Source organism: Chrysemys picta, chromosome 16 (genome assembly GCF_011386835.1).
Source record: "Chrysemys picta bellii isolate R12L10 chromosome 16, ASM1138683v2, whole genome shotgun sequence".
Taxonomy (NCBI): Eukaryota; Metazoa; Chordata; order Testudines; family Emydidae; genus Chrysemys; species Chrysemys picta.
The window spans coordinates 9990103-10013179 of NC_088806.1; the positions used below are offsets into that span (position 1 = coordinate 9990103).

General features: G+C 45.8%; 2 protein-coding genes across 12 annotated transcripts in view; one reads left to right on the forward strand and one right to left on the reverse strand.

The window, feature by feature from the left end:
* Positions 1-23077, reverse strand: part of LOC103305723 (zinc finger protein 501-like) — a 262606-nt gene that overhangs the window by 217289 nt on the left and 22240 nt on the right. For 3 of the 11 annotated variants that reach the window (XM_065569505.1, XM_065569502.1, XM_065569501.1), the window contains one exon: positions 14083-18726. The exons of 5 other annotated variants lie outside the window; for them this stretch is intronic. In XM_065569505.1, coding sequence (XP_065425577.1) covers positions 17369-18726 — 1358 coding nt within the window. In that variant the 3' untranslated portion in view covers positions 14083-17368. 3 more of the 11 variants (XM_065569509.1, XM_065569507.1, XM_065569508.1) reach the window with 2 other exon arrangements.
* Positions 1-23077, forward strand: part of LOC122173270 (zinc finger protein OZF-like) — a 113602-nt gene that overhangs the window by 42779 nt on the left and 47746 nt on the right. The window lies entirely within an intron of this gene.

Sequence of the window (23077 nt, forward strand, 5' to 3'; positions counted from 1 at the left end):
TTATGATTTACTGGTTATGATTATGCTGTCTATATGCGTGTATCAATTTTGTAGTTGAAGTTATGAATATTGGCTCTATACTGTCTGTATTTCAAACTTATGCTGTGCTTCTGGGTGACGCCCCAGAGAAGTTGGCGTTAGCTCTGCCTAGCCTGCTTGATGGCCCATTAAGGACCATCAACTATACAATGGACCCATTGAGAGAAGGCAAATATGCCTTCAGACTCAGCAAAGTATGCAGGAACTGGTCCATGTGACTCCAGACTCCATTTTGCTGTAATTTTCCACAGTAAGGACAAAGAGGTGTTCTTACACCTGGAAAAGACTATATAAGGCTGATGCCTCATCTCCATTTTGTCTTCAATCCTGCTTCATACCTCTGGAGGGACTTTGCTACAAGATGAAGCTTTGAACAAAGGACTGAACGACCCATCCCAGCTGGGGATGTTCCAGAGACTTGATTTGAACCTGCAGTTTATTCTATCTCTGCTGCAAGCCTGAACCAAGAACTTTGCCATTACTGTATGTAATTGATTCCATTTAACCAGTTCTAGCTCTCAGCAATATCTTTTTCCTTTTATGAATATACCTTTATATTTTAGATTCTAAAGGATTGGCAACCGTGTGATTTGTGGGTAAGATCTGATTTGTATATTGACCTGGGCCTGGGGCTTGGTTCTTTTGGATCAGGAGAACCTTTTTTCTTTTATTGGGGTATTGGTTTTCATAACCATTCATCCCCATAACGAGTGGCACTAGTGGTGATACTGGGAAAGTGGAGTGTCTAAGGAAATTGCTTGTGAGACTTGCAGTTAGCCAGTGGGGTGAGACCGAAGTCCTCTTAGTCTGGCTGGTTTGGTTTGCCTAAGGCCTGGTCTACACTAAGATTTTAATTCGGATTTATCAGCTTTAATTCGAATTTACCCTGTAACCATCCACACAACGACGCTATTTATTTCGATATAAAGGGCCCTTTAAATCGATTTCTGTACTCCACCCCGACGAGCAGAGTAGCGCCAAAATCGATTTTAACATTTCGAATTAGGGATAGTGTGGCCGCAATTCAATGGTATTGGCCTCCGGGAGCTATCCCACAGTGCATCATTGTGACCGCTCTGGACAGCAATCTAAACTCGGATGCACTGGCCAGGTAGACAGGAAAAGCCCCGCGAACATTTGAATTTCATTTCCTGTTTGCCCAGCGTGGAGAGCACAGGTGGCCACAGATAGCTCATCAGCACAGGTAACCATGCAGGCCGATAATCGAAAAAGAGCACCAGCATGGACCGTGAGGGAGGTACTGGATCTGATCGCTCTATGGGGAGAGGATTCAGTGCTTGCAGAACTTCGTTCTAAAAGACGAAATGCCAAAACTTTTGAAAAAATCTCCAAGGGCATGATGGAGAGAGGCCACAATAGGGACTCAGATCGGTGCCGCGTGAAAGTCAAGGAGCTCAGACAAGCCTATCAAAAAACAAAGGAGGCAAACGGTCGCTCCGGGTCAGAGCCGCGGACATGCCGCTTCTACGCCAAGCTGCATGCAATTCTAGGGGGGGCTGCCACCACTACCCCACCTGTCATCGTGGATTCCGGGTCAGGGATAGTCTCATCAGCTACACCTGAGGATTCTGCCAATGGGGGAGAGGAGGAGGAGGAGGAGAAGGAGGATGAACTTGCAGAGAGCACACAACACTCCGTTCTCCCCAACAGCCAGGATCTTTTTCTCACCTTGACTGAAGTACCCTCCCAAGCCAGTATCCAAGACCCTGACCCCATGGAAGGGACCTCAGGTGAGTTTACCTTTTAAAATATAAAACTTGTTTTAAAAGCAAACGGTTTTTAATGATTACTTTGCCCTGAGGACTTGGGATGCATTCGCGGTCAGTTCAGCTACTGGAAAAGTCTGTTAACGTGTCTGGGGATGGAGCGGAAATCCTCCAGGGACATCTCCATGAAGCTCTCCTGGAGGTACTCCAAAAGCCTTGCCACAAGGTTTCTGGGCAGTGCATCCTTATTCCGTCCTCCATGGTAGGACACTTGACCACGCCATGCTTGCAGCAAGTAATCTGGTATCATTGCCTGACAAAGCCTGGCAGCGTATGGTCCCGGTGTTTGCTGGCATTCAAGCAACATCCGTTCTTTATCTTGTTGTGTAATCCTCAGGAGAGTGATATCACTCATGGTAACCTGGTTGAAATACGGGAACTTAATTAAGGGGACAGAGGTGGCCGTTCCTACTGGGCTGTTTGCCTGTGGCGGAAAATAAATCCTTCCCTGCAGTTAGCCAAGCGCAGATGGGAAATTGGCCCTGAGTTTTTCGCGTTTGGCTAGCAGGGATCTTCCCTGTTACCAGCCACGCGGTGGGGGGAGGGGTACAGCGATCATCCCAGAGAATTCATGGCAGGAGGGGGGGGGGGTTAGTTTGTTTTCTGCTGCTGCTGAATGTTAACAGAAAAACTGCAGCACTCTACAGGCTATGCTTGGTATGTGTGGTATGTGGGAAAGCAGGGCGCAGAAGCTGTAAGACAATGGCTTACCATGGCCGCATGCAAGCCGAATTCTGTTGTCCAGACCTGTGATCTCTAGCAGCAAAGCCACAGGCACTCAGCATTAAGAGGCAAAATGCGACCTTGCACAGAAATCACATGTGCTATGTAATGTGAACAGTGTTGGTCACCATGAAAGAGTATAAGCATTGTTCTGCAAAATGTATCTTTTTAAACAATTCTCTCTTTTTTCCCCTCCCTACAGCAGCTGCAAATTCCTCAAGCCTCCCTCCTCCATCCCGAAGGCTATCACAGATAAGGCGTCGTAAAAAGAAAACGCGAGACGAGATGTTTTCAGAAATTATGGAATCCAGCCGCAGTGACAGAGCTCATCTGAATGAGTGGAAGGAAACGGTTGCAAAGTATAGGAAAGAAGCCAGTGAACGTGAGGACATCAGGGACCAACGTGAGGACAGGAGGGACGCTCGAGATGAGAGATTGGCGGCAGGAAGATCAGAGGAGGCAGGATGCAACGCTGGGGCTGATGTGTGAGCAAACAGACATGCTTCGGCGTCTGGTGGAGCTTCAGGAACGGCTGCAGGAAAACAGACTGCCGCTACAGCCCCTGTTCCACCCTCCACCCTCCCCATGTTCCGTATCCTCCTCACCCAGACGTGTAAGAACGCGGGGGGGAGGCTCCGTACACCTTCCCATTCCACCCCAGTAGACAGCCCAAGCAAAAGGCTGTCATTTTTTTAACCTTTTTTTAGTGGCCTTTTCCTTCCCACCGATCCTCCTCCCAAATCCCACCCGCTTTCCCTCCCTCTTTTTCTAATCTATTAATAAAGAATAAATGATTTTTAAATGATAGTGACTTTATTTGGTTTGAAAGAAAGCTGGGGGAAGGGGGAGGGTGGGTTCCTTACAGAAAATCAGTCAATAAAGGGGGCGGGTTTTCATGAAGGAGAAACAAACAGATATTTCACACTGTAGCCTGGCCAGTCATGAAACTGGTTTTTAAAGCTTCTCTGATGCACAGCGCTTCCTGGTGTGCTTTTCTAATCGCCCTGGTGTCTGGCTGCGCGTAATCAGCAGCCAGGCGATTTGCCTCAGCCTCCCACCCCGCCATAAAGGTCTCCCCCTTACTTTCACAGAGATTGTGGAGCACGCAGCAAGCAGAAATAACAATGGGGAGATTTCTTTGGCTGAGGTCAGAGCGAGTTAATAATGATCGCCAGCGACCTTTTAAACAGCCAAATGCACATTCTACCACCATTCTGCACTTGCTTAGCCTGTAGTTAAACAGCTCCTGACTCCTGTCCAGGCTGCCTGTGTATGGCTTCATGAGCCATGGCATTAAGGGGTAGGCTGGGTCCCCAAGAATAACTATTGGCATTTCAACATCCCCAACGGTTATTTTCTGGTCCGGAAAGTAAGTCCCTTGCTGCAGCCCTTTAAACAGAGTAGTGTTCCTGAAGACGCGAGCGTCATGAACCCTTCCCGCCCAGCCCGCGTTGATGTTGGTGAAACGTCCCTTGTGATCCACAAGTGCTTGCAGCACCATTGAAAAGTACCCCTTGCGGTTTATGTACTCGGTGGCTTGGTGCTCCGGTGCCAAGATAGGGATATGGGTTCCATCTATCGCCCCACCACAGTTAGGGAATCCCATTGCAGCAAAGCCATCCACTATGGCCTGCACATTTCCCAGAGTCACTAACTTTCGTAGCAGCACCTGAGTGATTGCTTTGGCTACTTGCATCACAGCAGCCCCCACCGTAGATTTGCCCACTCCAAATTGATTCCCGACTGACCGGTAGCTGTCTGGCGTTGCAAGCTTCCACAGGGCTATCACCACGCGCTTCTCAACTGTGAGGGCTGCTCTCATCTTGGTATTCTGGCGTTTCAGGGCAGGGGACAGCAAGTCACAAAGTTCCATGAAAGTGCCCTTACGCATGCGAAAGTTCTGCAGCCACTGGGAATCATCCCAGACCTGCAACACTATGCGGTCCCACCAGTCTGTGCTTGTTTCCCTTGCCCAGAATCGGCGTTCCATGGATAGAACCTGCCCCATTAACAACATGATCTCCAAAGCACCGGGGCCCGCCGTTTCACAGAATTCTGTATCCGTGTCCGTGTCCATGTCCATGTCAATGCCCTCATCATGCTTGTCGCTGCGCTGCCGCCACCGCTGCCTCCTCGCCTCGTTTTTCTGGTCCTGGCTCAGCATAAACTCCACGAGAACGCGTGAGGTGTTTACAATGTTCATGACTGCTGTCTTGAGCTGAGCGGGCTCCATGCTTGCCGTGGTATGGAATCTGCAGTGTTCACCCACCCAGGAAAAAAGGCGCGAAATGGTTGTCTGCCGTCCGTTGCTTTCATGCAGGGAGGGAGGGAGGGAGGGAGGAGGTGAGGCTGTACCCAGAACCACCTGCGACGATGTTTTTTGTCCCATCAGGCACTGGGATCTCAACCCAGAATTCCAGTGGGCGCGGGAGACTGCGGGAACTATGGGATAGCTACCCACAGTGCAACGCCGCAGAAATCGACGCTAGCCCCGGTACTTGGACGCACACCGCCGAATTAATGTGCTTAGTGTGGCCGCATACATTTCGACTTTATACAACCTGTTTTCCAAATTCGAATTATATAAATTCGGATTAATCCCGTAGTGTAGACATACCCTTAGAGGTGGAAAAACCCCAGCCTTGGGCTGTAACTGCCCTGTTTAAGCAATTAGTCCTGAATTGGCACTCTCAGTTGGGTCCCACCAGAACCGCATCGTTACAGTGGTGTAGTCGTGCTTGGATCCACAGAACCAGGTCAATTAAGCTTTGGGTCAAAAACCCTGCGCTATCCAAATTTGAATTTTGGTATTGAGAGTTTGTTGGTTAAAGATCAGTGACCATGAGCCAGAACGCATCAGCAAAAGCAATGAAACTGCCAGCCCTGATGGACAGCCTGCAATTTGAACATGAACAAAAACTGGCAGAAATTCGAATGGAACAGAAGCAAGCCTTGGCCCAGCTGGAGAAAGAAGCTGATGAGAGAAAAGAAAAAAAAAAGGAAAGAAAGAAAAAGGCTGATGAAAGGAAGAGAGAGGTTGCTAAAAGAGAAGAAAAAGCACGTAAGGAGCGTCTGGCGGCTGAGAAGGAGACGGCTAGACTCCAGCTCCAAGTCAAAAAAGCAAGGGAAGAACAGCAGAAACTGTATCCTCTTGAAAATCCAGTTTATAACTATGTTGATATGTGGTATTACTCTGGGCAGTTTTCTGTACTTAACCAGTTTTGCTATGGCCATGGAGAGGGGGATTCTAACCTGGTGGGTAGTAGCTGTTTGTCTGTGCAAGAAAGCAGTGTGTCTGTAAAGGGAGTTTCTGAATGTCTGTCTAATGTCTCAGAAGTGAATCTGGAATTAGATCAAGCACAGAAAGGTCTCATTGGTCAGGAAAATGTTTCTCAGGAGAAGATTAAAGTAAATGGTCAGATGGAAGCCCTACTGAAGAAAGAAAGGGTGAAATTTGGGGGGCTAGTACAGCTTGTAGAAGTGAACCTGAAAAAAGTAACTGTGATTTGCTAAAAGTAGCTCAGTGTAGTGAAAAGAGCAGCAGTTTATCTATTGGGAAGGCAGGGATAGTGGAAGAAGGTGTTTCCAGCTCTTCTTTGTCTGTGAAGCAAACAGAAGGTGCCTTTCAGCCTGTGATGGCTGAAAATAGTGCAGTTGTCTCAAAGTTGGTTCTGGATTCAACTAAAGCCCAGGAAGGGAATGGTCCTAAGTTTTTGTCTGCTGGGGAGAATGGCAGTGTAATTAGGTTGCATCCAGTTAGTGTCTTAGCAGAATCCCAGAGACCAGACAATTCTGGTGCTTGTATTTTACCTGTTGCTAATGTGTGGTTGGAAAAGGGTGTAGCAACTCTGTCTGATTAGGGTAATATCCTAGCCAGGGTACAAGGAGAGCAGAAAGATTTAATTGTGTTACCTACTGATGGTGTGGAAACTTGTAGCAAGAAGAAAAAATTTTCTAAACTTGTGTGTGGCAAAGGGAAGAAAAATGCTTCTAACCTTTCATCTAGTGAGTCTATGGGTTTGCCTGAAAGGGGATTGTTTAGAAATCTGCCTGATGGGCCAAAGGTGATCCTGGATGTAAGTAAAACCCAGAAGAAGTCTGTTGCTGCTCAGGAAAGTGTTCCTTTAGAGCAGTGGTTCCCAAACTGGGGTTCATGAACCCCTGGGGGTTCACGAAATTTTACAGGGGGTTCTCGGGGAGGGGGGGGGATTCCCTAATGGTGGAAAGAGCTGTCCCTGAGGACCCCGGGCAGCACGGGGCCAGCAGTCTGGAGCCCCTGGACTTCCAAGAGCTAAGCAGATCAAAGCAAGCATCTCTATCACACTGAGATTTAAACTTCAGGACTCTTTATAAGAAATGGAAAGGGAGGTGGATATTTTTTGCTGTTTTTAAAATTAAATAGGCAGCTACTATTGTTTTTTAAATTATTATGAAGAACAAGTTTGAGCTTTGTTGTAACGTGCGTTGTTTGCCTGGACTACTCAGGACCTGAATGCTTGTGTAGGAGGAACTCTTTGAGTTGGCTTCTAAAATACCTTTATGCTGTTTCACATCTGATACTCCTTGATGAAACATAGGAGCCTTGTCTTATAACAGTCTTATTCAAAGTGATACAAGCTACGAAAGTGAAATCTTGGAAGAGTTTTCATAATATAATAAAAATACTGTAATGATTAATAATAATAATAATTAATAGTGTGTAATAAGCATGTCATAAAAACAAATTTTATATTTCCAAGATCACTGCTTTTTATCATTTATACTCCGGTAAAGGAGAAAACCCCTGGAAATATTTACTTTTAGGAGGGGGTTCGCGAGACTTGACATTTTAGTGAAAGGGGTTCGTGGGTTGTTAAAGTTTGGGAACCACTGCTTTAGAGCAAGCCCTAGGTGAAGAGGGTAAGGGCAGAATTTCTGTGAGGGGTGAATTGTTGCTTAGAAAAGCTGCCAGGGAAAGGAATCTTCATGGTAATCTGTGCAAGCAGCTTGATACAGCTAGAGGGTGTGAAAGTAATTTAATCGGGGGAGTTTCAGTTCCTAACAGCCAGAAATTGTTGTGAATGGATTCACTGACTTTCCTTTGAAAGATCCAGTGTGGATAGCTTTGAAAAGGTCTCAGATGGAGTAGGAACTGTTAAGAAAGTTGAGCAGCCCTATAACCAAGTGGCTGTGTGGGGCCACCTTGTTGGGAAGACAATGGTGTTGGAACAGGAATGTCTCCATGCTAATTCTTTAAGTGAGCAGTCTGTGCTTCAGGGTCTAAGAACAGATTTGGTTACTGATGTGTCAGAACAGAACAGTTTTATGGCTAAATGCTTGAGAATGCAGAGGAGAGCAAGCAAACTCTCACCCTCAGACTCTTTGGATTTGTGTGGTATCTCTTTAAGACAGAGTCCAGCCTTGGAAATGATAGTAGGTAAGGATATGAAAACTGGTGGACTGGCTCCTGTCTGTGATAATGCAAATTACTTGCCTGGCTGGGAGAGGAAGGACTTGCTAATAGCTGTTAGCACAGAGAGCCCACCCCATCAGCCAGTGAATTCTGTTAAGCAAGAGAAATCAGGACAAGGAGGAAAGAGAAAACTAAAGTTTGCAAAGGGACGCCACAGGTTAATCCTAAAATGCCCAAACTCCAATGGTATTGAGCCAAAGGTGTGGCATAACAAACATGATTGTAAATGGACACTTGCAATGAATTTGTTATTACTAATGGTAATTTTTGTAACGAATGTTTTGCTATTACCACAAACTGTAAAAATCTACAATGTGCCTAATCTTTTGGAAAATCCCTTGTGTAACCCTTCTGCCCATCTAAGTTGGCAGCAAATAGGGCCGGGTTCTGTATCTAGGGGTTCCGTTTCAATAACACAATGCAAAACCGGCTCAAGCCCCCACCCAGTGACCTGGGACAATTACATACCACCCCCTGGGCACCTCTAAGAGGCAATACTTCCTCTCTCGCAAGCACGGAGTCTGAATGTAGCAGAAAATGTTTAATAACATGAGGTAAACGACATCAGCATTAAATTGGAAAAAACACCACAAACAGGATTCATAACACAAACCATGAGCAAAAGACCCACCCCAGCAAATTGGGCTGTGTCCTTTCCCTTTGGTTCTTGAATCCAGCAACCCAAAAATCACCCAGAGTCCCCAAAGTCCAACACCCCCAAAGTCTCTTGGGTCCAGCAACCACCCAAAGTCCCAAAAGTCCAACAACCCCCAGAGTCTCTGTCCCTGGTCAGTGCAGCCCCAGAGTAAAAGGAGGGCACGCAGGGTGTTAAGGGGCACCTTACATGATCTGAGGCCGACCGGCCATCTCTCCGCGGGGTTCTGCCGCAGCCTTCACCACGAGCCAGTCCACTTCCTGCCATCCCACAAACTGCTCCGCTCTACGAGCTGCTCCGCTCCGCTCACCAACCTGTGAGCCACTCCAGCTGTCCCCACAAATGGCTCCGCTCACCGACCTGTGAGCCGCTCCAGCCATCCCCACAAACAGCTCCGCTCACCGTTCCTTGGGCCGCTCCAACCATCCCCGCAAGGCTCCGTGCCACTCACTGCTCCTCCAGCCATCCCCGCAAAGTGCTCCATCAGCCACTTAGCAATATAGCTTCAGGCTCCCCAACTAGTTAACACAGCACTCAGTGATCTCAGCTCTTAGTAACTCTAGCTCTTTTGTGATTTCAGCTCATAGTAGGGGAGCCCCAGTGCTAGTGCACCATTGGCCCAAAGTGAATTCAGCTCAGCAGTCTGTAACTAGACTCCTAATGGAATCAAAGTTAGCTCTGACATTCAACAGCAGAGAGAGAAGGTGGTGCAATTGGTGTTTCAGGCCCTCAAGGGGGGGGGGGGAGAGCACTATACCATCAGGTACAAATACCTGTCCCCATCCTCTCTCAATTCTCTGGGTTGTGGAACCCTTGTCTAGCGAGAGCTACTTAGGTGATGGTGAGACCCTCTGTCATAAAACAGTTTCATTGTCCTTGATTCACATAATCAGGGTAACAACACTTTATTCCTCTTGCCCCAATAACAGAGAAACTGGGGATCCCACCCCATCCAAAGTAACCACTTTCAGTTGCTGTTGTTTCATGCCAGGCAGGTGGTTGTGTCTATGCAAACGAGATCAGCCCCTGGAGTTCTTTTCCACACTCGCCGTAATTCACCACCAGATGTCAGGGTAGAGCTCATCCTGACTCTGCTTACACTTGAACATGTTAAAAGAAATACATGAGAACACACTTTATGTTAAAAGGCCTTGTTATACTGATAAGTATCAGGGGGTAGCCGTGTTATACTGATGTTTCACAGTTAATGCAGGAACTGGCCCATCTGACTCCAGACTCCATTTTGCTGTAATTTTCCACAGTAAGAACAAAGAGGTGTTCTTACACCTGGAAAAGACTATATAAGGCTGATGCCTCATCTCCATTTTGTCTTCAATCCTGCTTCTTACCTCTGGAGGGACTTTGCTACAAGATGAAGCTTTGAAGAAAGTACTGAGGACCCATCCCAGCTGGGGATGTTCCAAAGACTTGATTTGAACCTGCAGTTTATTCTGTCTCTGCTGCAAGCCTGAACCAGAAACTTTGCCATTACTGTATGTAATTGATTCCATTTAACCAATTCTAGCTCTCATCCATATCTTTTTCCTTTTATGAATAAACCTTTAGATTTTAGAGTCTAAAGGATTGGCCACCGCATGATTTGTGGGTAAGATCTGATTTGTATATTGACCTGGGTCTGGGGCTTGGTCCTTTGGGATCAGGAGAACCTTTTTTCTTTTATTGGGGTATTGGTTTTCATAACCATTTGTCCCCATAATGAGTGGCACTGGTGGTAATACTGGGAAACTGGAGTGTCTAAGGAAATTGCTTGTGAGACTTGTGGTTAGCCAGTGGGGTGAGACCGAAGTCCTCTTAGTCTGGCTGGTTTGGTTTACCTTAGAGGTGGAAAAACCCCAGCCTTGGGCTGTAACTGCCCTGTTTAAGCAATTAGTCCTGAATTGGCACTCTCAGTTGGATCCCGCCAGAACCGCATCGTTACACCTGGGCACTACGGGCCCAGAGAACTCGTCGCTCATGGGAGGTGATCGTAGACTCTCAGACTATCAGGGTTGGAAGGGACCTCAGGAGGTATCTAATCCAACCCCAACTAAATCATCCCAGCCAGGTCTTTGTCAAGCCAGGCCTTAAACACCTCTAAGGAAGGAGATTCCACCACGTCCATGGGGAATCCATTCCAGTGCTTCACCACCCGCCTAGTGAAATAGTGTTTCCTAATATCCAACCTAGACCTCCCCCACTGCAACTTGAGGGCATTACTCAAGTTGCAAAGGGGAGGTTTAGGTTGGATATTAGGATATTACTCAAGTGATGGCCTTCATTGTAGTAGGGGCCAAGTGATTTTCAGTATTGGATTTGGCCAATGATTTTTCTCTGCTAGCCCTTTATACCAGGACAGCTACTGCAAATTAACTTTCACCTTTCAAAGGAAGCAGTTGTGTTCTGCCAGGGTCCCCGTAGGCTGGAACAATGCCCCGATTTCTTATGCCCATCTGGTCAAGATGAAAGAGACAGTTTTCTGATTTCTTCTGTGGAGGATATCCTGGTTTTCACTCAGACCAGGGAAGAGAATCGGGAGCTATTGGACAGGATGTTTCCAACTATTCAGGAAACTCTGTTTCATCCCAAGGAAATCCCAATTGTGCTCCCAACAAGTAAATTAGTGACTCTGGGACAGGAGGGGCATTTCTCTGACCAACAGAGAGCCGAGCTGATTCTTAAACACCCGGCTCCCACAGATGTAGCTGTTCTTAGATTCTTTCTGGGAATGGAGAATTTCTCCTGAGATGTCATTGAGGGTTTTTCAGAGAAGGCAGCCCCACTGCATGACTTGTTAAAGAATGGGGTGGAGTTCTGCAACAGGAAGCCATGGTCCAGTTAAAAGAAGCCTAAGGCTGGAAAAGCCGTACACCGGGCATGCCACCATGAAAGTACCCACCAATGACATCCATTTTAAGAAAGATGTGGAGAAATTGGAGAGGGTCCAGAGAAGATCAACAAGAATGATTAAAGGTCTAGAGAACATGACCTATGAAGGAAGGCTGAAAGAATTGGGTTTGTTTAGTTTGGAAAAGAGAAGACTGAGAGGGGACATGATAGCAGTTTTCAGGTATCTAAAAGGATGTCATGAGGAGGAGGGAGAAAACTTGTTCATCTTAGCCTCTAAGGATAGAACAAGAAGCAATGGGCTTAAACTGCAGCAAGGGAGGTTTAGGTTGGACATTAGGAAAAAGTTCCTGTCAGGGTGGTTAAACACTGGAATAAATTGCCTAGGGAGATGGTGGAATCTCCATCTCTGGAGATATTTAAGAGTAGGTTAGATAAATGTCTATCAGGGATGGTCTAGACAGTATTTGGTCCTGCTGTGAGGGCAGGGGACTAGACTCGATGACCTCTTGAGGTCCCTCCCAGTCCTAGAATCTATGAATCTAAAAGGGCAGTGCTTGCTGGCTCCACCCAGGCAGCTAAGATTGTTGCTACAGCAGTAGCCTTTGAGAATACCCACAACATGCAGAAGGCAGCCACTTTTACAGATTCAGATTGGGTCCTCCGATCCCTAGTGAACTGGTTCCCAAGTGGAAGGAGTGAGGTATTAAGTGTGCGGATGGAAAGCCCGTAGTGCATGCTGAAAAGCTGGTATACATGTGAATGTTAGCAGAGACTTGTGACACAGTAATACATCTGGGAAAAGTGAGAAGCTCATACGAAGGGAACTGAGAAAGCAAAGTGGAATAACCAAGCTGATGAGGCAGCAAAAAGGGGAGCTGACAGAACAAGGAGCAATGGTCTCAAGTTGCAGTGGGGGAAGTCTAGGTTGGATATTAGGAAACACTATTTCACTGGGAGGGTGGTGAAGCACTGGAATGGATTCCCTAGGGAGGTGGTGGAATCTCCATTCTTAGAGGTTTTTAAGGCCCAGCTTGACAAAGCCCTGGCTGAGATGATTTAGTTGGGGTTGGTCCTGCTTTGAGCAGTGGGGTTGGACTAGATGACCTCCTGAGGTCTCTTCCAAACCTAACCTTCTATGATTATATGCAGCCCGTGGCGGCCAGAGCCCCGGGCCCTTTAATTCGCCCCTGAGCCCCGGGTCTCCCAGTCACCTCTGCAGCTGGTAGCTCCGGGGTGATTTAAAGGCCCTGGGGCTCCCAGCCACAGCCAGAGCCCCAGGGCCTTTACATCTTGAAAGACCCTGCCTCTTCCGGTTGAGGCCACGCCCCCGCTCAGGACTCCGGTGTACTGGTAAGTCCTTTAAGTTACTTTCACCGCTGCTTCAACCACTTAAAATCCACCTTTTGTAGTTAATACATTTATTTTGTTTATTATTAAACCCAGTTTATGTCATTTCTAACTGGGGAGGGGAGGAAGAAGTTGTGCACATCTCTCTTCACATTGAGGAAGAGGGTGGATTTTTATGAGCGTGCGCTGTGCAGATTTTTCTATACAGCGCAAGACAGTTTTATTTTGGGTTTATCTCCCAAAAGGGATGTGCACGTGAGTGCTGGGGGAGTCCTCTCACACAGAGGTGACTTGAGTCTGTGTGCAGCTGGGTGCGGCCTACCTGTGTGTGAGTGCTTCTAGAGGCCAGAGTGCTTACTTCATCAAAACAGGGAGTGGGAACCCAGGCCGGTGCAGCAAGAGTGGCTCAGTGAAATCCCAGTAGATCAGGTGGTGTCCCAGCAGGGGCATCCACCCCGTCATGGATGTATTTGTTTTAAGGAAGCCTTTGCTGATGGGCATTTTCACTGTTTTCTTCCCAACTATCTAGCCCTGCAGTAGGCCTTAATAGCTGGTTAAATATCCAGTTGACACGCAGGACCTCCCCTGCTTCTATTAATTAAAGGTCAAAAAAACTTGGTCAATGCCTACCTGAGTTTGCCTGGTGAGATGTTGTTCCTTTCAGAACCTCAACTTCAGCAAAATCCAAACTTTTGAAATCCAGGAAATGCATAGTTAAGGTTGGCCACACAACCTTAACTCTGCCTCCCCCCCCGCAATGCCCCGATATGACCTGTTAACACACATGCATTTACTTTGCCAGCACCACATTCGCTGAACCGTACAGGCTCTTATCCTCCTTTAACAACCCTTCAAATAAGGCCCCCAACATCAGCTGGGCCTGACTAGGTATAGGCAGCCAGAGTGGGGTACAGGCTGGCCTAGCCATGATGGACACGGCAGAGCAAGCTACCATCACCTGCCACTATTCAGAAACTCTTCCCACCTCACTGACCCCTCCTCACTCATCCACACTACCCCACCCAATTCCCAAAAACCTGGGGGGGGAGGAGGGCTCATTTTCCCTTGTGATGCCCAGAGGTCTTCCAGTTGCAGCTGAAGCTGAGATAGGTGCTCCCTGTAGCTGCTCTCCTGTGAGAACCAAAGGGTTAATTTAGATGGCAATTCAAGGTCTCCACCCTGATTTTTGGCAGTTCCGGCCCATGTTGCTTCTTGAAAGAAATGACTTCAGATTCCCCTTAATACATTTTATTCAACTGAAAAAAACAAAATCAAGAACACACATCACTAAGACTAAACTGCTGTATACATGACTAAACTAACCGTTGGGTGAACACACTTACGTTAAGATCAAAACCAGTAAATCAATGCGTTAACAATGCTAGTGCATTGCAATCGTTATCAATTTAGCCAAATGATCAGATTAATACAACAGATCATCAACCCTTCTAAATCCTAAAACGGGAATCCAAGCAGGCGGCTGTCCATTTAGTTGTAGACCTCAGAGAACTTCACCCAGGCCGTGTAATCCACACTGAGCTTGTTAACAATTTTAATGCTGAAACCCCATGATTGTTCGTGTTTAAACTGCAACCTCAAAGCCAAGCAAAGCTTCCTCCTTAGAGGAAGTCTAAACAGTTCTCAATGAAGAGTTTATAGCATCTAAGGATGTGCTGTTGATCAGTTTCAGAGTGGAAATTCAAAACCACTACGTTTTCTTTCTGTGTTAGCATAGCCGATAGCTTGGAGTGTTCCCTCAGGTTAGGGTGACCAGATCACCACACAAAAATATCGGGACACATTGGCCCCGCCCAGTCCACCCCCGCTCCTCCCAGGCTCCACCCCCACTCTGCCCCAGGCCCTGCCCCCTCTCCACTTGCCCCCCTCCCCACCGCGCCCTTCCTCATCCCCCGAACTGCTGCTGGCTTGCTGCGTCCCACCTCAGTCCCCCACCCACCTCTCACCTCCCCATGGGCCACACTCACCCCTACGCCGCTGACTTCCCCTTGCCCACCCCACACCTCTTCCCGCCCTCACCCCGCCCCCATTCCACCCAATTCCCCGCCCCTGCCCTGCCTCTTCTCCGCCTCCTCCCCTGAACACGGCCACATCCCCGCTCCTCCCCCATCCCTCCTGGAAAGCACTAAGCACCACCAAACAGCTGTTAGGCGGCGGGAAGCGCTGGGAGGGGGGAGGAGTGGGGACGCAGTGCACTGGGAGGAGGGGGGGAGAAGGAGGTGAGGAGGGAGGAGCTTGGCAGCAATTTTTCCCTGTGGGTGCTCCAGCCCCAGAGCACCCACGGGGTCAGCGCCTCCCTCCCGCTCGCCTCCTTACCTGAATATCGGGACAAATGGCGTCCCGATCGTACATTGATCAGGACACAAAGGGTTAAATATCGGGACATCTGGTCACCCTACCTTGGGTTGACTGAACTGCACTTGAATTTTCTCCACGTCATCATGGCAGGATGGGATAATAGGCAAAGCAAAAATAATAAATAATAATAATAACAATAATAATTGAAAATAAATAGAGACTATTTTAACAAGTGGTCATTTTGCTCAAAGTCCCCAGTAAATCTGTCACATTCAATCAAACAAAAACAATATCCATTTGTGTAACCAATCACCTTCAGGAGAGAGAGAAAGAAACCCACCTCTCACAGAACTGTAAGACAATTTTGATGTCACAGAAAGTTAAATTCCACAGCAGTATACACCTGATGACTCAGAATCAGGACAACAGATTCTCCCATCATCTACTCCTCTCATCCTTCGAAACCTGCTTCACTCCATGTTGTCTCACAAATACTGAGTCATGTGACTTAGGAAAGTTTTAACATCATCATAATGCGAAAAAACAGCCAGTTTTCCCTCCAAAAACAATCCCAACTCAGAAGGAAAAAGACAGGAAGTGGCTTTGCCAATAGACCAAAAAATGGGGTTTAAACTAAGAATGATCCATTAAACATTCTCCTTCTGGTCTGCGACTCTTTCACCTCCAAACCTAACGAGACTGATTTAGGATCAAAGAAATCGACCCATGGTTCCCAAGCACGGAGAGCTCAGAACATGGTGTCTTGGGGAACAACAGGAGGTGGAGGGATAGACTGGGAAGAAGATAAACTCTACACAGCTCAGACAGAAGGAAACACTGCTGGGATGATGGGAAATGAGGGACACTCCCAGCGACTCTTTATACATGAACTATGTCTTTACCACAAGAACAGTTGTTGTTTTACATCAAGCTAGCCATGAAAAATCCGAGTGGAGACGTGGCCCAGGTAATTTGATCTCGATGGAGCTAGTTTGGGTCACCCATGTCCCCTGGAGCTCATGGACATTCCTGGTAGGAGGGAGACGTGCTCCCAAGACTCATAGAACAAGGGAGGTCATAGAAAGGAGCGCCAGATTCACTCCAAAGAAGGGCCAGCTACAAAAGAGAAAATCGGGCAACTCACCGAGGGGACCCGAGAGACCACGTGATGCAAATACCGTATATACTCGTTCATTAGCTCGTTTGTTTATAATCCGACCCCCCCAAGATGGTTAGCTAAAAACAGCAAAAACTGTATGACTCTTTCATAAGCCGACCCTATATTTCAGGGGATGGCAAACTTTGTCTCCCGGCCGTCAGGGTAAGCCGCTGGCGGGTCGGGACATTTTGTTAACTTGGAGCGTCTGCAGGCATGGAGCCCCTCAGCTCCCTGTGGCCGCGGTTCGCCGTTCCCAGCCAATGTGAGCTGCGGGAAGTCCGCGGTCACAGGGAGCTGAGGGGCTCCATGCCTGCAGACGCTCCAGGTAAACAAAACGATAATGTATTAGATATTCAATTCAATGATTCCATAGAGTTCAAATCCTCAAATTTTGGTGTAGACCCATTGATAAGCCAACCCCCGCTCTTTGATGCGTCACTTTTTTACCAAAAATATTCGGCTTATGAACGAGTATATACGGTAAATTAGTTTCTCCACAATGGCCTTATCATCCTTGAGTGCTGCTATACCACCTCGATTGGCCAGTGGCCCCCCGTCTGTTTAGCAAGCGTCCTGCTTCTGGTGTGCTTAAACATTTTATTGTTGTTACTTTTTGAGTCTTTGGCTAGTTGCTCTTCAAATTCTTTTTTGGCCTGCCGGATTATCCTTTTACACGTGGCTGTGACGTTATCTGATTAAACAATGACCATATAGATCATTGTTGCAACCACTGTTATATCTTTGCAACCAATCTTGTCCAATGGGGCATGTAAGAGTTCTATGGAAATGTTATGATTTGCTGAATATGATTATGCTCTTGGCCTGCATGTATCATTTTTGTATTTGAAGTTATGAGTATTGGCTCTACACCTGGGTTTCAAATGTAGTTCAAAAAGTCTTTAAGAGGGAATTAGGAAAAAAAAAAATGGTCAGCCTTAAATAAGGTTTTTATTGTGTTTGTTTCCCTTGCAAATTCTCTGGGGATAAGTAAGGGCTGAGTTCTGATAGAAACTTTTCCCACACTCAGAGCATCTAGAGTGTCTCTAAGCTAAGTGGAGCCTCTGATGTCTAATAAGGTTCGAGCTGCGAGTGAAGTTTTTCCCGCACTCACCGCACTGATAAGGTCTGGCTCCAATGTGGATCCTCTGATGTTCCCGAAGCGCTGAGCTGACAAAGAATTTTTTCCCGCACTCACGGCACCCATAGGGTCTCTCTTCTGTGTGGAATCTCTGATGCGTAATTAGGCTCGAGCGCCAAGTGAAGCTTTTCCCGCATTCACCGCATCTATAGGGCCGCTCGCCGGTGTGGATTCGCTGATGTTTAATTAGGTCCGAGCTCTGAGTGAAGCTTTTCCCGCATTCGCAGCATTCGTGGGGTCTTTCTCCCGTATGGATTCTCTGATGTGTCATAAGGGCTGAGCTGTGAGTGAAACTTTTCCCGCACTCACTGCATTCATAAGGTCTCTCTCCCGTGTGGATTCTCTGATGCTTAGTTAGGTCTGAGCTGTCCATGAAGCTTTTCCCGCACTCACTGCATTCATAAGGTCTCTCTCCCGTGTGGATTCTCTGATGCTTAATAAGGTCTGAGCTATCCGTGAAGGTTTTCCCGCACTCGCAGCATTCATAGGGTCTCTCTCCCGTGTGGGTTCTCTGATGTGCAATGAGGTGTGAGCTGCGGGTGAAGGTTTTCCCGCACTCGTGGCATTCATAAGGTCTGGCTCCCGTATGGATTCTCTGATGTTTCATAAGCGAGGAGCTGTTGGTGAAGTTTTTCGCACACTCACAGCATTGGTAGGGTCTTTCTCCTGTGTGAATTCGCTGATGTACAATCAGGTTTGAGCGCCGAGTGAAGCTTTCTCCACATTCAGAGCATGCATAGGATTGCGCCCCTGTGTGGATCCTCTGATGTGTAATGAGGGATGATCTCTGAGTGAAGGCTTTCCCACACTCACAGCACGCATAGGGTCTCTCTCCTGTGTGTATTCTCCGATGTTTAATAAGGGATGAGCTCTGAGTGAAGTTTTTCCCACACTCACGGCATTCATAAGGTCTTTCCCCTGTGTGGATCCTCTGATGTTTAAGAAGAACTGAGCGGCTACTGAAATTTTTCCCACAATCAGAGCACGTGTTGTTTCTCGCTCCTGCCTGGATTTTCTGCTGGGTTGTGGTTTCCTTGACGTATTTGTGAGGTCCCCAACTATTAATGGATTTATTCAATTTCTCCCTTGGCTTGTTTCCCTGCTTCCTCTCTGGCCTGTGTTGACTCTGACAACCTTCTCTCTGCTCATGACTCCTGGACACATCCTCCTCAGATATTTGCAATAATGCCCCGTGTGGTTCGTCTTGCTCAGCATCTTCCTGCGGAGGTTGGTGCTCCTTCTTCTCCCTCAGCATCCCATCACCTGTTGGCAGAAACAGGAGTGGAAAAGGGGAGACCAAACCATGATGCAAATTAGCTGCGGTGGAAAAGGTAATGCCAAAGGCTCCACATGTTCTGGCAATCCCTAATCCCTAGGGTTTCAATGAGAGCACTCACGTGCTTTAAATTAAGAACATACTTCTGTGGATTCAGATTGGAAGGATTAGATTTTTATCAATAAATATCAATTTCGCTGCAAACACACAACCCAACCAAAAATATTTCCATCAACAATCAAAATTTCAACTAGGAAAAATAAGAAAAATGCTGTTGGAGAACGCAGAATTTTGTTTAAGGATACTGACTGTATATATTTTGACATGTGATGGTGACAGTTTGTTTGATCAGTTATAAAGCTTTAACGTTTTGAATTGTTGTCTGACGTCCCCGCATAATTTTCTGCAACTGAAAACGTAAATTGATAAAAATTGAAAAAAAAAGTCTAAAACCTTTAATTTTGCACAATTCTGAAAACTTAAAACCATAAAAATTGAGGGAAAAAAAGCTTAAATAATTCGAAATTATGAAAAAATAAAAATAATAATTAGGGCTGTCAATTGCAGTTAACTCACACGATTAACTCAAAAATATTACTTGTGATTAACCGCACTGTTAAACATTAGACTACCAACTGAAATTTATTAAATATTTTTGGATGTTTTCACAACATTTTCAAATATTTTGATTTCTAGGACAACACAGAATACAAGGTGTACAGAGCTCACTTTATATTATTTTTATTATAAATATTTGCACTGTAAAAAATGATAAAAGAAATGGTATTTTTCAATTCACCTCATACAAGTACTCTAGTGCAATCTCTTTATCATGAAAGTGGAACTTACAAATGTAGATTTTTTTGTTCATTACATCACTGCACTCCAAAACAAAACAATGTAAAACTTTAGAGCCTACAAGTCCACTCAGTCCAACTTCTTGTTCAGCCACTCGCTAAGACAAACAAGCTTGTTTACATTTACAGGAGATGCTGCTGCCTGCTTCTTATTTACAATGTCACCTGAACGTCAGAACAGGCATTCGCAGGGCACTTTTGTAGCAGGCGTTGCAAGGTATTTATGTGCCAGATATGCTAAACATTCGTATGCCCCTTCATACTTCAGCCACCATTCCAGAGGACATGCTAATGATGCTCGTTAAAAAATAATGGGTTAATTAAATTTGTGACTGAACTCCTTGGGGGAGAAATATATGTCTTCAGCTCTGTTTTACCCGCATTCTGCCATATATTTCATGTTATAGCAGTCAGATGATGACCCAGCACATGTTCGTTTTAAGAACACTTTCACAGCAGAGTTGACAAAACGCAAAGAATTTACCAATGTGAGATTTCTAAAAATAGCTACAGCACTTGACCCAAGATTTAAGAATCTGAAGTGCCTTCCAGAATCTGAGAGGGACGAGGTGTGGAGCATGCTTTCTGAAGTCTTCAAAGAGCAACACTCAGATGCGGAAACTACAGAACCAGAACCACCAAAAAAGAAAATCAACCTTCTGCTGGTGGCATCTGACTCAGATGATGAAAATGAACATGCATCAGTCTGCACTGCTTTGGATTGTTATCGAGCAGAACCCATCATCAGCCATGTACGCATGTCCTCAGGAATGGTGGTTGAAGCATGAAAGAACATATGAATCTTTAGTGCATCTGGCATGTAAATACCTTGCAACGCCAGCTACAACACTGCCATGCAAATGCCGATTCTCACTTTCAGGTGACATTGTAAACAAGAAGAGGGCAGCATTATCTCCTGCAAATTGTAATCAAGTTCGTTTGTCTGAGCGATTGGCTGAAGTAGGACTGAGTGGACTTGTGGGCTTTAAAGTTTTACATTGTTTTCTTTTTCAATAGTTATTTTTTGTACATAATTCTACATTTTTAAGTTCAACTTTCATGATAAAGAGATTGCACTACAGTACTTGTATGAGGTGAATTGAAAAATACCATTTCTTTTGTTTTTTGCAGTGCAAATATTTGTAATCAAAAATAAATATAAAGCGAGCACTGTACACTTTGTATTCTGTGTCGTAATTGAAATCAATATATTTGAAAAAGTAGACAACATCCACAAATATTTAAAGAAATGGTATTCCATTATTGTTTAACAGCGTGATTAATTGCGATTAATTTTTTTAATCGCTTGACAGCCCTAATAAAAATCAAATTCTGCCAAGCCTACAAGTTGGTGACCTAAAGGTAAAGTGCCTTTACGCCAAGGGTTCTCAAACTGGGGGTCGGGACCGCTAAGGGGGTCGTGAGGTTATTATGTGGGGGGGTCGCAAGCTGTCAGCCTCCACCCCAAACCCCGCTTTGCCTCCAGCATTTATAACGGTGTTAAATATATTAAAAAGTGTTTTTAATGTATAAGGGGGGGTCACACTCAGAGGCTTGCTGTGTGAAAGGGGTCACCACTACAAAAGTTTGAGAATCACTGCTTTATGCCATTGCTAATCATCTGAGCTGTCTAGTCATGTACCTCCATAGTTTAATACATTTTAACTTGTGTTTTGTTCATCAAATTCTAGACCAGATCCCTCAGCTTCTAGAATATTTTAGAGTGACGTGGGTGGCACGTAAAACATGTTTTCCCTCTTTCTATCCTTTTCTAAGGGTACGTCTATACTACCCACTGGATCGGCGGGTAGCGTTTGATGTATCGGGGATCGATTTATCACGTCTCGTCTCGACGCGATAAATCAATCCAGCTAATCGACACCCGTACTCCACCTCGGCAGGAGAAGAAAGTGGCGTCGACGGGGGAGCCGCGGCAGTCAACTCGCTGCTGTGAGGACGGCCAGGTAAGTTGAACTAAGATACTTTGACTTCAGCTACGTGAATAGTGTAGCTGAAGTTGCATATCTTAGTTCGAACCCCCCCACTAGTGTAGCCCAGGCCTTAGGGTGTTTGATGCAATAACCATTCTGGCTCTGAGTTTTCCTCATAGATCCCAAATTTTAGATTAAAAAAAAAAATGTTAATCCAGAGATCTTGTTCTACATATAACTTTATATCTCAATGTGACACTTTTTACCTCCAAGCAGCACCCGGGAACTCCCATATTCACCACTGTCATGTCATTCTGATCTGTTTTGTACAAAATATGCCTTGTAAGAGATCATAGGAAAGGTCGTGATCTGCTGAACGACACTGTTCTGTCAAAGTACGAACATCGCGAGTGTGTATCAAGTTATGAAATTTTGCTGTATGTTTGTTTGTTTGCTAGTGACATTAAAAAAAAGGCAAACTAATCCCAGCAGAAAAGTTGTAATCAAGGGAGTTACAAGTCAGTGAGGGCTGCCCAAGAACCACACAATGGGAACAGTTTGTTTCCTATCTTTTAACCAGTTGCCGATCCATGAGGGGATCTTCCCTCTTAGTCCATGACAGCTTACTTTGCGTAAGAGCCTTTGGTGAGGGACCTTGTCAAAGGCTTTCTGAAAATCTACGTACACTATATCCACTGGCTCACCCTCGTCCACAGACTGCTTGACCCCGTCAAATAAATCAAATAGATTGGTGAGGCGTGATTTCCCTTTACAAAAGCCATGTGGACTCTTCGCCAACAAATTGTGTTCATCCATGTGTCTGACAATTCTGTTCTTTAGTAGACTTTCAAACAATTTGCCTTGTACTGAAGTTAGGCTTACCGACTTGTAAATGCCAAGATTGCTTCTGGAGCCTTTTATAAATGTTGACGTCGCATTAGTTATCCTCCAGTCATCTGGTACAGAAGCTAATGTAAATGATAGGTTACAGACTACAGTTAGTAGTTCTGCAATTCCACATTTGAGTTCCTTCAGAACTCTTGGGTGAATACCACCTGGTCCTGGTGATTTATTACTGGTTAATTTGTCAGTTAGTTCCAAAATCTCTTCTAATGATACCTCAAATCTGGGACAGTTCCTCACATTTGTCACCTAAAAAGAATGGCTCCGGTTTGGGAATCTCCCTCACATCCTCTGCTGCGAGGACTGATGCAAAGAATTAATTTAGTTTCTAACGGCCTTATCATCCTTGAATGCTGCTATAGCAATTTGATCGTCCAGTGGCCCGACTGTTTGTTTAGCAAGCTTCGTGCTACTTACAAATTTTGTTCTGGTTACTTTTTGAGTCTTTGGCAAGTTCCTCTTCAAAATCTTTTTTGACTTGCCTGATTGTACTTTTGCAATAGGCTTTCTACTGTTTATGTTCCTTTCTCTTTTCCTCAGTAGGATTTAACTTCCAATTTTTAAAGGATGCCTTTTTACCTCTTGTGACAAAGTGGGACTGTTCTTAATGTTTCCTCTGAATACTGTGTGGGTGCCTCAGTTTCCCC